This window comes from Volvox carteri (assembly GCF_000143455.1).
Source record: "Volvox carteri f. nagariensis unplaced genomic scaffold VOLCAscaffold_1, whole genome shotgun sequence".
Classification (NCBI taxonomy): Eukaryota; Viridiplantae; Chlorophyta; class Chlorophyceae; order Chlamydomonadales; family Volvocaceae; genus Volvox; species Volvox carteri.
Genome location: NW_003307545.1, coordinates 666,255 through 679,581, shown reverse-complemented (window position 1 = coordinate 679,581; position 13,327 = coordinate 666,255). Strand labels below are relative to the sequence as shown.

The window sequence follows — 13,327 nt, the reverse complement described above, 5'->3', positions numbered from 1 at the left end:
CCCTTGATGCGGCATCCCCAGCGGCGGCTGCGCTCCGTACATAAGGTGCATGTACGGCTGCGGCTGCTGGATGGCCATAGCCGCCGCGTGTGCCGCCGCCGCTGCTGCCGCCGCTACCGCAGGATCATAGCAAACCTGACCATATCCCGGGGCCCCGGCTAGCTGCCCATAAGGCCCGCCCATGCTCTGCTGCCCAGGGTGCTGTCCGTACGCCAATCCGTCAGGGGCCAGATGCGACGAGTAGCCCGGGTCGTAGCCGTTATGCAGCGCATGAAGCTGCCCGTACGGATGATCCTGCGGCATGCCGTAGCCGTCAGGCACGCCCCTGGAGTGTCCGTGTGGGTTTCGTCCCCTTCCGGAGCCCCTGCCCCCCCGGTAATGGTGGGAATTGTGGTCCCGGTGGCCGCCCGCGCCGTTGCCGCCGCCTCCGGCCCGGTGTTCGCTGTGATCGCTGCCGTACGACCCCCTCCTGTTGCGACAACAGGCGACAGGACATCGGGCCGGGAAGGACCCGGAGTTATGGCGCTAAGAAAGCCAACCATGCCATGCCAAAATATAATATAGGGATGTATATAGGATGTAAATGCGTGGGGGAGGGGAGGAGGAGACGATCCTACCTTGAACGCCTTACGTTGAAATCACATGATACTGAAAAATGGTCATTACGTTATTATTTAGCTGCCGGGATGTTTTCGTTCACTTTTACAACCCGGGATTGGCGGGAATGGTGGTGATGGAGGCGAGGCTGCATGTACCATCCTCGGAGGGTGTAGGTCAAGGAAAAAAGTCGCCAATGTTTTAAAGGTTCGCTGTTCGATTGCCAAAGGGTGGCGAGGGGAGGCGTAGTAGGGCGAGCTGTCGGGGGATGGGGGCTATCCCTATGGCGTGTCATCAGCAAGGCGCAAGGGGGGCAGGGCAAGGTCAGGGAGAGCGTGGCGTGCCGAGCTGGGTGTGTGGGAGGCATTGGGGGGGGGTGGCATGCTGTGGCGAACATGCATTCGTGGGGCATGCCTGTCTGGATGTGTGCGTCAGATCGCGAGGGACATCGAATATTTTGCGTAACACACGCTTGTGTGTTTTTGGTGGGGAAGGGTGTGTTTTTGGCGGGGAAGGCTCATTGATGCCCGCGGAAGTCATCCACTAGGAGAGTTCGGATGGGCGTCCGCAGGGGTCAGTGTGGGCAAGAGGGGCCACAGGTAATTAAAGCTTCTTGGGCGGCAGGGTGCAGCAAGAAGCCGGTTACAAAGCGTATGTGCAACAAAGAAGATGGGGCTAAGTGGTTAGGGGAGCTTTGTGCGGGGCTGGAGGGGTTCGATGGAGATGAAACCCTGCAGGAGCGCGCGGACAGCGCGTCTTCGTAAGCGGGTGAAAACGCCAAGGTCAGGTCATGGGCGCGGCCATCAGCGCTGCCGGAACGGAGCATACCATGCGGTTAGAGCTAAGGCCGTGATGCTGAAACCCGATGGTTGTAGTTGCCGTGATAGGCATGGAACGGGTCCCAAGAACACAAGTGCTGACTAGAGGTTGAAGTCCTGCGCAAGCGCTTACCTGGAGCGAGAGCCCTGATCAAGGTTTTGATCCATGGCTTCTGCGTGTTAGGTCCTTTTGGCCTGGCCGCTCCAGCCGCCCTGGCATTGAACCTAGACTACCCCTTGCGCGGCATATAACGCATCTTTTGGAGGCATGCCGTGCCCAAGCCTCAAGGCATGTACAACTACAAATGTTAAACAGTCTCGCGTGCTTGGAGTAGCACAGGGCAACAAGTCCTTTATAGAAGGCAAGTTCCGCAGGCCTCTACTTACGTTATCCTCACACAGCAAAAAATAATACGATGTTGGTGCCGGAGCTTTAACTGAAAGGTATGTCCCTGGGACGCAAACTGGTAACCGTACAGCAACCGGTTAGGATGGCGGAAGGCGGAAACGAGCAATATGTGGCAAATTTATCTTAACACCCGTTATGGTACGTTTACGTGAGCGAAATTTTTTATGGCGATTTGCGATTGCTCGGCCCGGTCGTAGGGACTCCACTAACGGTATCCATAATATTTCCGCTTGTAAGAAAGATGCCCAGCTTCACGCTGACATGCCACTGTGAAAAGGCGCGATGTCGATCGATTCACGCACCTCGCCATCAAACGCCTTTCGTGGTGTCCCGGACTAGTTCGGCGGCGTTGGTGTACTCCACATCCGTGGTACCCCGTCGTCAACGACACCTGCACGACCATGGAGCCGTGCGATGGAATGCACCGCATCTTTGCTTTGCTGCTGCAGCGGAGCCTGTTATGCCGGTTGGACGGGTACCGGCCACACAGCACGATGACACCGTGGACGACATTGACGACCGGCTGCCCGTAACCGTGCTTTCGGGCTTCTTGGGCGCCGGAAAGACGACGCTGCTTAGTCACATCCTTTCAAATTCGGAGGGGTTGCGGGCTGCGGTGCTTGTGAATGACATGGCAGCCGTGAACATCGATGAGGTACGCAGCAAGACTTGCCGCACACGCCTGTGCTGCCCCGTTGCTGCCCCGGAACATCTCCCCTCCCTCGACCTTCTGTTCTGGTTCGTCCAGGTTCCCTTCCACGAAGGATTTTAGGCTTTACGTACTCGCTCATATATGGGCGTACGCATTTTTTGGATGTCTCCTCTCATCTTCCCCATTCCTATGCCCTTCTCCTCCACCTCCCCCACTTCCCGATTTTGGTCTCCTCTTATAGTACATATATTTCCTCTTACACACATACCCTTTGCACGCATGCTTATCATGATGGTGTACTCTCCCTGATTAGTTTCATCACCCTCTCTTGCCTTACCTACGCGCCATTGGGATTTGATTTCCCCTTCCTTATATATCGTACAAGTTCCAGCCGCCCAACCACCCAACCACCCAACCACCACACGATTCGGTTTCCCCGATGCGCCCTCCGCCCACCTGTCCTTTCCAACCCAACTAGGGTTTCCGCACCCGCATGTCGTCACCGCATTTGCCCCACGGTGTTGTGTTTTACGTCCCCCAAACGACCGACGCGCTTTCGTTCCCCTACACAGCCCTGGGCCAACCCCCCCACCCCCCCCTGCCCCTAACACACACCCTGCCCCCACACACACCCCCACCCCGCCCCCCACCCCCGCAGGCTCTCATCGCGGAGAAGGTTCACGTGGCTGGAGAGCAACTCGTCGCACTGTCTAACGGCTGCATCTGCTGCTCCATTCGGGAAGACCTTGTACGGGAGATCCGTTCACTGGCCGAGCAACGAGAGGAGGTTCCCTTCTCCGCCGAGCAGCAGCAGCAGCAGCAGCAGCAGGGGAGGCAGCGGCGGCGGCGGTTTGACCTGCTTGTGGTGGAGTCTACGGGGATTTCATTGCCGCTGCCCGTGGCGGCGACATTCGACTTTGTGGATGAAGCTGGCCGGTGTCTGTCCGAGGTTGCGAAACTGGACACCCTGGTCACCGTGGTGGGTGGCAGTGGTTGGGGCAGCTGTATGTATGTATGTATGTATGTATGTATGTATGTATAGTATGTATAGTATGTATAGTATGTATAGTATGTATAGTATGTATAGTATGTATGTATGTATGTATGTATGTATGTATGACTTAGATTACACTGTGGGCCGCGAGAGCCGGGGGCCGAAGCCGAAACACAGCGCAAGGGTCGGGAGCACACAGCACAAGTCGGTTAGTCTTGTGTGCTCCCGACCCCGACTCAGACTGCCAACACTCTACGCAGCCACTCCGCAGTCCCTCCATGTATGTATGTATATATATATATATGTATGTATGTGTATTTTGGGGCGAAAGACGAACCGCGATCGAGTGAAACTGCTGCCAGGGCAAGAGTGTACCTGGAGTGTTTTGGGGTAGGTTAGGAAACGTTTTGATGGCTTCGGGCTGTGGGGATGTGGGGGTATGGGGTGGCTGTAGGGATGAAGCAATAAATGCGCTCAAGTGAGTCATGCGCCCTTGTACGACATGTACGACGTGTCGTCTTTGGCATGTCTTGTGTGTCTCTCCACCGCCATTATCGCCACTGCCGTCGCAACCACCACTACAACCATCATAACCATACCAAACAACCACACAACCATAACCACTACAGGTTGATGCGGAGCGTTTCGTGAGTTCCGTACTCGCCGCCGAGGCGCTAGCGGATCACGGCATGGCGGTTGATGAGAACGACGATCGTACGGTGGCGGACTTGCTTGTGGAGCAGGTACGGAATATGTGACGTTCGCGCGCTCTTGCGGCGATATAACAGGAAACATCTTAACATCTTATAAGAGCTCCGTTTTCAGCTGGACAAAGCTTTCCATGTTCCGACCTCTTGCCCTTCGCCCTGTCTCTGGCGTTTTGACCAACCTGTCTGCGTACCTCTGTATGTCTGTCTACCTCCATTCTCCCTCCTCATACATACGTACATACTTACATACATACATTCATTCATTCATTTAAACAATTCCTCACCCTAGGTGGAGTTCGCGGATGTGATCGTGATGAACAAGACGGACCTGGTTTCGGAGCAGCGAGCGGAGGAGCTGGGGGTGCTCCTCAGGAAGCTCAACGCCACCGCAAAGGTGAGCAGCAGCATGCGTGTGTGTATCTGTTTGTATGTATGTATGTCTTTGAACTATTTCTCTCTCTCTCTTACACACACACACGCGCGCGGCTCAGGTAAATCAACACAACACAACACACACACGCTCTCTCTCAATTTTCCACGCCGGCCCCGGTGCCCCGCCCCCGTCCCCCGCCTCCGCCCCCAAGGTCATCCGGACATCCCAGGGCGCGGTGGCGCCCTCTGAAATCCTCAACACCGGGGCTTTCAATCTTGAAGCTGCGCAGCAATCCGCGGGGTGAGTGAGGGAGAGGAAGGGAGAGAGAGAGAGGGGGAGGGAGTGACGGGGGGAGAGCCGTGAGGGGGACGGGGGAGGGACGGGGGGGGATTGCGAGCAACTGGCGCACATGCTCGGGTGGGGGATGGGGTGGGGGAAATGGAAGCGGAGGCCCCCGTGAGAACGCCAGGGGGAACACGAAGGGGCGGGAGCAAGCGTCAACCTATCTATCTATATGTACATATATGTGCATGTGTGTAGAGACTACTTAATGAATGGTTGGTTGTTAGTTATTCGTTGTTGGTTAGTCATAGGGACGACGAGGGGCGCGATGGGTGGGGAAGGGACAAGGGTGGGTTTGTTTCCCATCACAGACTCTGCGGTTCCCGTTACGAATTCGCTCAAGCTGAGGAAGTTAGTTACACACATACAGACTTACATTCAGTCATGGATGTGCCTTCATAGCTGCTTAGTTTACATGCAACATCCCTGCGTCGTCATGCCGTTCTTCCGTCCGCACGCTGTACGGCTGTATTACATGTACGGCAGGTGGGTGGCGCTGCTCAACGAATTTGAGGCAGAGCGTCTGGCTTCATCAGCATCAGCAACGTCATCATCATCAACAGCAACAGCAGCAGGAGGGGAAATGTCGTCATCAGCTCCATCTCCATCTCCATCGACGCCTACCTCGGTATTGGAGACAACGACGATAGATGATTTCGAAACGGCAAGGCAAGCCACTACCACCACCACCACCACCGCTTCGGCGTCCTCCTCCTCCAACCCCTCCTCCGCATCTTTACCATTAACGGAAAGCCGAGCATACGGCATGGATTCGGCAGCCCGCCGTCAGCACCACCACCATCACCATCACCATCACCACAGCGGTGGCGGCGGCGGCAGGATGACCGAGGCGGAGAAGTACGGCATTACGTCATTCGTGTACTACGCTCAGCGGCCATTCCACCCTCGACGGCTCCTGGACGTGGCGCTGAGTCGGCAATGGGAGGGCGTGCTCCGTACAAAGGTACGAACTAGCGGTTGTAGTTAGTTGGTCAGATGGCGGGATGACGGTCCCGCGGTTGCGTCTCGGAAAGCAAGGGTGGCCTGGCACTGAAGCTTCAATGGTTCCGGAGCACATCGTAAGGCACCCCCAAAGGTCACAAGGGCCCTATGGGAAAACCCATACGGGGGGGAGGGCGGTTTGTCCTCGACTTCTTCTTACCCCAAAACGCACAACATGCATGTTGGCTGACCCTTATGTCTACATGTCCCTTCCTCCTTGCCCCGCTGCTGACGTGTTTTGCGCTTTCCCTTGACATCACCGCTCCTCTCCCAACCCTCCTCCCAAGCCATTTAAACCCATTTCCCTCCCCCTTATCCGTCCCCTCCCCACCTCCACAGCAGTTTCGAACTCTGGAAGACGACGACGCCGTTCTTCTTCATTCCGTGTTTCCTTGCATCGCATGTGATTCCCCACCCCTCTTCTGCTGCTGCTACTTCAGGGTTTCTTCTGGCTGGCCACCCGCCATGACGTGATGGGTATCTGGCAGTCCGCCGGGGGCGCCTGGCAGGGCGAGCCAGGGTGAGCACGTGAATGGCTGCGCGCATTCACGCACTCACTACCCCCCAGAGAACACGAGCCACGCCGTAATAGGAAGGCAGGCCGTACTGAGGTATTGCTGTTGTTGGAGCTTTTGGAGTTTTCCTGGCGTTACAGTCACCCTAAAAGCCGCCATTCTACTCTATTATTGCTATGCCCATTCATTGGCTGTGGTGTTGCGTGTTGCGGATGCGACTACAGGGCGCGATGGGCGTGTCTACTGCGCGAGTCGGAACGACCCACGGGTCGCTCCCACGATAATGAAGACGGTGGCGAAGACACATCGGCATCGGCAGCTGCAGGGGCGACAGCCCCTGTGGGCTGGCACCCCCTGTGGGGCGACCGCAGTCAACTGCTGGTTTGGATCGGCGTCCGGATGGACGAGGCGGGTTTGCGAGCTATGCTGGACGAGTGTTTGTTGACTGATGAGGAGATGGCGATGGGTCCTGAGGGCTGGGCTGTGCAGCTGGAGGACCCGTTGCCGGCGTGGGACGTGGAGGGTGCGGCGGGGCAACAGCAGGAAGGAGATGAGGAAGAAGCGGAAGCCGAGGAGGAAGAGGAGGAGGAAGAGGAGGAGGAAGAGGAGGAAGCTGGGGAGGAGGAAGAGGAGGGGGAAGGTGGGGAGGAGGAAGAGGAGGAGCAGGAGGAGGATGGGAAGGTGGAAGGAGTTGAAGATGGGAAGGAGGAGTGGGAGGAGGATGGGAGGGAGGAGGAGGAAGACGAGGAGGAAGGGAAGGAGAAAGAGGGGGAGGAAGGGAAGGAGAAAGAGGAGGAGGAAGGGAAGGAGGAGGAATAGGCGTATTCCTGACAGGGCAGCCGATGGGTTGGCGAGGTATGGGGTGAGATAACCCATTCATAGCCCTAACCCCCAGCCACTCATTCTAGGCGACCTGCCTCCGTCGCGGGCCAAGAAAGACAGCAGTAGACCGGTGCTCCTGAAACAGACCAGCAGCCTGAAGGAAGAAGGAGGAAGTTCACATCCCCAACTCCTCATGGTTGCCGTGCAAGTATGTACGGATGTGGTCCACAAATTAGCTGTGTGACAGATGAAACCAATGAATTCTTTCTTTGTGAACTGGGTTTCAACCATCGCATCGGTAATATGATATATCCGACACATCTCAGATTTGGTAGGGGGGAAAGCTTGCTGCGTAAAGCCGTGGGAAGTTGTACCGGTAGTTGGTACGGCCTAGCACGGGTAGCTGCGAGGCGTAACGTGCATAACTGACATCAGGTGACTGAATAAAGGAGAAACGCCAAGAAATACAACCAAGAGATCGGCGTTCGGCCGTCGGTGTGTCGCATAATGTGAGTGAGCTCGTTGTATTTATTTTAAATGCTCCCCGGCTCCTGATTAAACAGAATACCGAACAATCCCCAGTAACACAACGATAAAGCAACCAACTACCTAACCAACTAACCAGAGTCACGACACGAAGTCACCAACCACGGCCACAAAATGACTCTTTTAGTTAGTGCGTGCAGCGGTAATGGGATCCACCCAGGCGTCGTACACATGTACGACGCCAGACAAGCTTATATCGTAGCTGATGTAAATGTTTTCCAGCACGACGTGATATTCTCCACTGCCTGCACCTTCACCCTGGCCGACACGGCTAGGTTGCTCCTCTTGCTGCTGTTGCTGGGGTGCTGATGACGTTGAAGGCGCTACTGCTGCTGTTGCTGTTGCTTTCCCTGGCTTGGGTGTGGTTATTGCAGCAGTAGCAGCTGCAGCAGCAGCTGCTGCTACTGCGTTCCTTGTGGGCCTTACGTTGAGCCTCTGGTGCACTGAGCGGATGTCCCGACCAAGGACCTGCAAAGCAGGTTGGGAGCGGGGGTGGGGGTGGTGATGGGAGTGGGGGTGGGGGTGGTGATGGGAGTGGGGGTGGGGGTGGGAGTTAAAATAATTCAATGTGAACAATGTAACCCCGGAAAGGAGAAGAAAATTCGACACAGGTGCCGCTGCCCAGGTGAGTGGTGTTGCCGGCTGCTGATGGAGGCCTGGAGCTGGAAACACATGAAACCGGTCAGAGACATGGACAGCCCTGAAACAGCAGGCGGGTGAGTGCACTGGATGGATGTGGTGGGGACATACCAAGAGCCGCTGACCATCCGCAATTGGGGTGAGTCTTGTCAATAGTTCCTGTTGGGATTTGTCCCCAGGTTCTTGACTTAACTGGTTTCTCTTAAAGATAACTTACAGAAGCTCCCTTCCCCCTTCCCCGCAACATACCGTATACACATACATACATACTTACATACACGTAAACACGTGGAATGCTCAGACCGCACGAGACGGTAATCAGTACTTTAGTAAGAAAGATATGCATGTGCAGCACACACACCTGCCGTACGAGCTCCAAGTACTGCTCTGCAGAGCCGTACATGGAGTGCGCCTTGCGCGATTGCCACGCGCGTGTTAGTGCCGCCCTCGCCGCCTCCCCCACCACCACCTCGGCCACCTTCAGGGGCTCGTCGTCCGCCTCCGCCTGCATAGGTGTGGGTATGTATGTATGTATGTGTGTATGTATGTGTGTATGTATGTATGTATGTATGTATGTATGTATGTATGTATGTATGTGAATGTAGTATTATGCCACGAAAACGTAATGCGTGCGTGCGTATGTATGTATTTTTCCGTGTGTGTGTGACATACGGTTGGGGGCGCGTGACCCCATACCTGTAAAACTACCCATACGAGCCGTAGGCCCAAGGGCAATACCTAAACGCCTATAAGCCACGGGGAAAAGGAAACACCGCACTACCAGCCCGACTAGCCCCCAAAGGGGATATGTATGTATGTATGTATGTATGTATGTATGTATGTATGTATGTATGTATGTATGTATGTATGTATGTATGTACGCACGCCACCCACACTGCAAACCAGGACCTCCAGGTTCCTCCCTGACCGGATCTGACCGGATCTGACGTCAGCACGTCAAGGGGGTTCACCCATCACCCAGGGGGACAGGGATCCCCAAGAACGACAACCTTGCCATCGCGCATCATTACGCAACTGTCGTACATCCCGGGTTTTTCCTACATCCCCACCTCCGCCAGCAACGCCCTCTCCGTTTCCCTCCCGCTCTTTCCCTCTTTCCCACTCTCCCCCTCAACCCCAACCCCAATCCGCACATCTGTAACAGCCACAGCGCCCCCACCTGCACCCAGGAAGGTGCCCGGGCGGTGGGCAGGCAGTCGCAGAACGGCACGTAGGGCTTGATGTCCAGCACCGGGGAGCCGTCAACAATGTCCGTACCGCCCAGAACCAGCGTGTTTCTCTGTACGCATGTTTGTTTGACGTTTGCAAGAAGTTTGCAGGAAGGGGTGTGTGTCTGGTCTTGTGGACAGAGGCACTGGTGATGGAAATAACAGGGGTTAAACGGGGTTGGTGCAAACACAACCTACGCACATACATAAAACCAAAAACACACACGCAACACACACAACCTAAAAGGCGTTGTGTTTTCATCGATTGGTTCTGACTGCCCTCACCCCCCCCGGCTCCCCCCGCAATCCTTCACCCCAACTCAACCGGTCTTTCGTAGACACACATACATGCGTACGAGCATACACACACACTTGAACTGACGTACATATGTACGAGCGTACGGATACGCACCTCCACCCGAATGACCTCCGCGGTGCTGAGGCCCACGGGAGATGGCCGGTGGGGGGAGCGGGTGGCCAAAACACCCATGCGGCCGCCGTTGAGGCGCGGTACGTGGATCTTGGCCTTGAGCCCCGCGCGGTTGGACGACAAGTACTTCGCTAAATCTGCGGCACTTGAGTGGCCCCCATATGGGTGTGGGGGGTGGGGGGGGTAGGGGAGGGAAAGGGTACGGTAGGGGAGGAGAGGGAAAGGGGGGGGGGTAGGGTAGGGAAAGGGGGGGTAGGGAAGGAACAGAGTGGGGGGAATAGATTACACTGCGTGAGGTGGTTCATTGTTTGGGTTAGTTGACCAGAACCTCTTCTACAACCGTCATTGTAACGCACAACCGACAACCCCCAACTTAAGTCCCCAAACGTGCCTGTGTTTGCGTGGAAGACGTACAGCACCCAGCAGTGACTGTACTGCTCCAACCCCTCCAAGCAAGCGACGGGGATGTTGGGAGCGAGAACCAGGCGAGAGCGAGCCAAGGGTACGAGCTGCGGCTGACGAGGAGTCCCGTTTCTGTGAAGGTACGGCAGGGGTACGGCAAGGGTACGGCACGGGACAGAGGAGGGTACGACAGGGTCAACATCTGGCACATGCAGGACTCCACCGCTGAAGACGACACGATCTTCTTTTGCAACGTGGACAACAAAAAGCATTTCCGCTAGGCCCCTGAAACAACAGACAATCCGCCGCCGGCTCGTCCAACCACCTAACCACCCAAACTAACACACCTTCATTTCTCCGGCCACAAAATCCCTCTTTGTCGCCCTTTCTACATTCCTCAAAATGGGTTCGGTCAGTTTCCTCTTTTACTCTGACTCTTTCCAAGCAAATCAAAAAGACTTCAAAACGACTACACTAACCTCCTGTTCACTTCGTGTTTCCTTTCTTCATCATATCACCTCAGGCATCGTTAAACCTTTTTTTATCGTTCCGAAATCTTCGCCGCAGCTCTTACCGCTCCGAGAACACGGATTGAAGATGTCCGATGGGTCGGAAAGGAAATGCCGGCATCGACGAGCCCGCCGCCGCCAGCGCCGCCGCCGCCGCCGCCGCAGCGCGCTTCGCATCTTCGCTGCGGTCAACGTCCGGCGCCGCTTTCCCAACGTGCGCTTTCCCAACTACCGTCATCTCAACGGTCCCAACTGCTGTTTCAGTTTTCCCTAACTGCTTTATACCCCCCGCCGCCTCCGCAAGAACTCTTGCGCGTTCTTCAGCTCCTTCTCCGACCGCGCCGTTCTGCGCCACATCATCCGCCTGCTGCTGCTGCTGCTGCGTGGTTGTTGCCGTAGCCGTTGCAACTTCCGGCTGTTGCGGCTGTAGCTGCTGCTGTAGCTCTAGGCGCTGTAGCTGCACCTTGAGGGCCCGTAGCTCTTGTTCGGCCCTGATGCGGCCTACGCGGTCGGCCTTGCGCTTTACACGCTCATGCTCCAAGGAAGCCTGTAGGACGCCAGCATGATTGACATTTTATGAAGGAACTTATGAAGGAAATTTGCTGTAATGCCTGAATTAGTATACTTTTCCTATTACTTGTTTAACGGTGTGCGCGCCTAAACGTTGAGGAGCATTTAACGACAGCCTACATGGATTGGTTCAAATGAGGATGGGGTCTTTGAGGCAAAGTGCCGTTGCATGCAAGATTTAGTCTTTAGGAGTCTTGTGCGGCGTGTTAATAGCGTTGCTCATAAAAAAGGTTGTAAATGTGATGATATGATGACCCGTGGGGCGAGGAAAAGGAAGCGTTTTCGAGGCGAAGGACCGTCGCGCACCTGCGTTTCTTGCAGCTGGAGTTGAAGCTCTTTTGCTTGTAGCCTACAGATGATGAAGAGTACGGCACAACACACTCAATAGGGGCTTACTCACGCAGCGTGAGGGATCCCAACCGCAATCTGAAAACGGCTGATGCTAACGAACATGAAATAGTTTTGAACCAATATCTGATGATTACCCCCACGCACACCTGTGGTTGACATAGCGCGCTAGCAAGTAAAGACCGTAGGCGGCGGCGGCGCCCACAGCGCAGCGTTCAAGCACGGATTGACGATTCCATGCCATCGTCTATCAAACTAGCAGCTCCCGATTACCGACTCTTTCCGCCAGTTGCACCGCTGGTGACACAAAAACTCAGGACTCACCAAGGATAAGCGATCAAATGTGCATTTGTTTATCTCACAAAGTAATGTACACATTATTCTATCACTTATAGGAGTCTGTGCATGGACCTTCGTTAATTCTTGAACGGATGCTTGCCTTCTTACTTTGCAGCAGTCAGAATTGGTTATTGCAAACGTCGCACGGACATCGCTGCCGTGCGTTCCAATTTGCAGGCTCTTCAAACCAGAAAACTGTTCGCCAACTACTTTTATACGGTGAAATCCTTCCAAAGATCCTAACTGTCTGAAGTAAAGTACGAACAGGTTCTGCTATGTGCCGCTTTCGTGAAAAAACCTTCATGTGCCCTTTTCACACAATTCAGGTGGATTCAGCTCTTGTTTTCAGGACAGCCATTTCTATCACAAGGCTCGTTTAGCCAGTTTACATGCTAGTGTATGGGCCGGAACGGCAGTTCTGGGCCTGCCGCCAGCAGTTGTATGACACAGCTAGAGCAGCTATGTTCGCGTTGAGTGCAAAATTAGATAAGCTGAAGTTGTTCGCCCCAGATGTGAGGATGAGGTGTTTCGATACGCAGGTACGAGCAATACTGTTGTATGGTTGCCAAGTGTGGGGGCCGTTTATGCTAGCTGAGGTCTTGGACAGGCTCAGGAAGCGGAGTGATGCGAATAACCTTGCAGAGGGGCCCTTCGAGGCGTGCCTAAAGGACAGGGCAGTGCAGCTTCAGATATCTTTCATGCGGCAAATTGTAGGAGCTGCCAGACCAACACACCGCCTCTTGTTCGCAGAGCTATCGCAGCTACCCCTACACTACCACGTTCTCAAGCAGGTTGTGAGGTTTTGGAACCATGTCCGTTTACAGCGTGGGTCTGTGGCATACCAAGCTTTGCGACAGGAGGTCGCAGAATCCCTCTCCAACCCCGAAGGGCCCGGATGGGGGACACTACTCCTCCGTTTTCTATGTTTTTTGGGGCACGACGTATGGAAAGAGGCCCCGCAAGGGCTACACGAGGTAGACGAACGAGTGGAGTGGCTGATGAACAAGCCAATGCCAGAAGGTGTGATTTCGGAGTTCAAGGACCGATTAGTGAGTGGTTGGAAGCATACACGTTTAGATGT

General features: G+C 55.1%; 4 protein-coding genes across 4 annotated transcripts in view; 2 read left to right on the top strand and 2 right to left on the bottom strand.

Moving 5' to 3' along the window:
- VOLCADRAFT_85829 (uncharacterized protein) overlaps positions 1-1,583 on the bottom strand; it is a gene marked incomplete at both ends in the record, with an annotated part of 4,483 nt that extends 2,900 nt beyond the window's left edge. Inside the window, 2 exons of the mRNA XM_002945602.1 lie at positions 41-469; positions 1,549-1,583. Coding sequence (XP_002945648.1) covers positions 41-469; positions 1,549-1,583 — 464 coding nt within the window. The remainder of the gene's footprint in view (positions 1-40; positions 470-1,548) is intronic.
- Positions 1,584-2,284: 701 nt separating this feature from the next.
- VOLCADRAFT_85828 (uncharacterized protein) lies at positions 2,285-7,231 on the top strand (the record flags this gene model as incomplete). The annotated part of the gene is made up of 9 exons (XM_002945962.1): positions 2,285-2,479; positions 3,135-3,455; positions 4,100-4,213; positions 4,470-4,574; positions 4,765-4,853; positions 5,298-5,381; positions 5,718-5,859; positions 6,338-6,417; positions 6,637-7,231. The coding sequence occupies 9 exons, from the start codon at positions 2,285-2,287 to the stop codon at positions 7,229-7,231; spliced, it is 1,725 nt and encodes a 574-aa protein (XP_002946008.1).
- A 579-nt stretch (positions 7,232-7,810) lies between these two features.
- Positions 7,811-12,376, bottom strand: VOLCADRAFT_102619 (uncharacterized protein). Its single transcript, XM_002945601.1, has 8 exons — positions 12,057-12,376; positions 11,866-11,908; positions 11,055-11,536; positions 10,470-10,612; positions 10,061-10,215; positions 9,600-9,719; positions 8,781-8,924; positions 7,811-8,248 (listed from the first exon to the last, which is right to left on the bottom strand). The coding sequence occupies exons 1-8, from the start codon at positions 12,149-12,151 to the stop codon at positions 7,904-7,906; spliced, it is 1,527 nt and encodes a 508-aa protein (XP_002945647.1). The 5' UTR covers positions 12,152-12,376; the 3' UTR covers positions 7,811-7,903.
- Positions 12,377-13,256: 880 nt separating this feature from the next.
- VOLCADRAFT_85826 (uncharacterized protein) overlaps positions 13,257-13,327 on the top strand; it is a gene marked incomplete at both ends in the record, with an annotated part of 3,640 nt that continues 3,569 nt past the window's right edge. The window contains one exon of the mRNA XM_002945961.1: positions 13,257-13,295. Coding sequence (XP_002946007.1) covers positions 13,257-13,295 — 39 coding nt within the window. The remainder of the gene's footprint in view (positions 13,296-13,327) is intronic.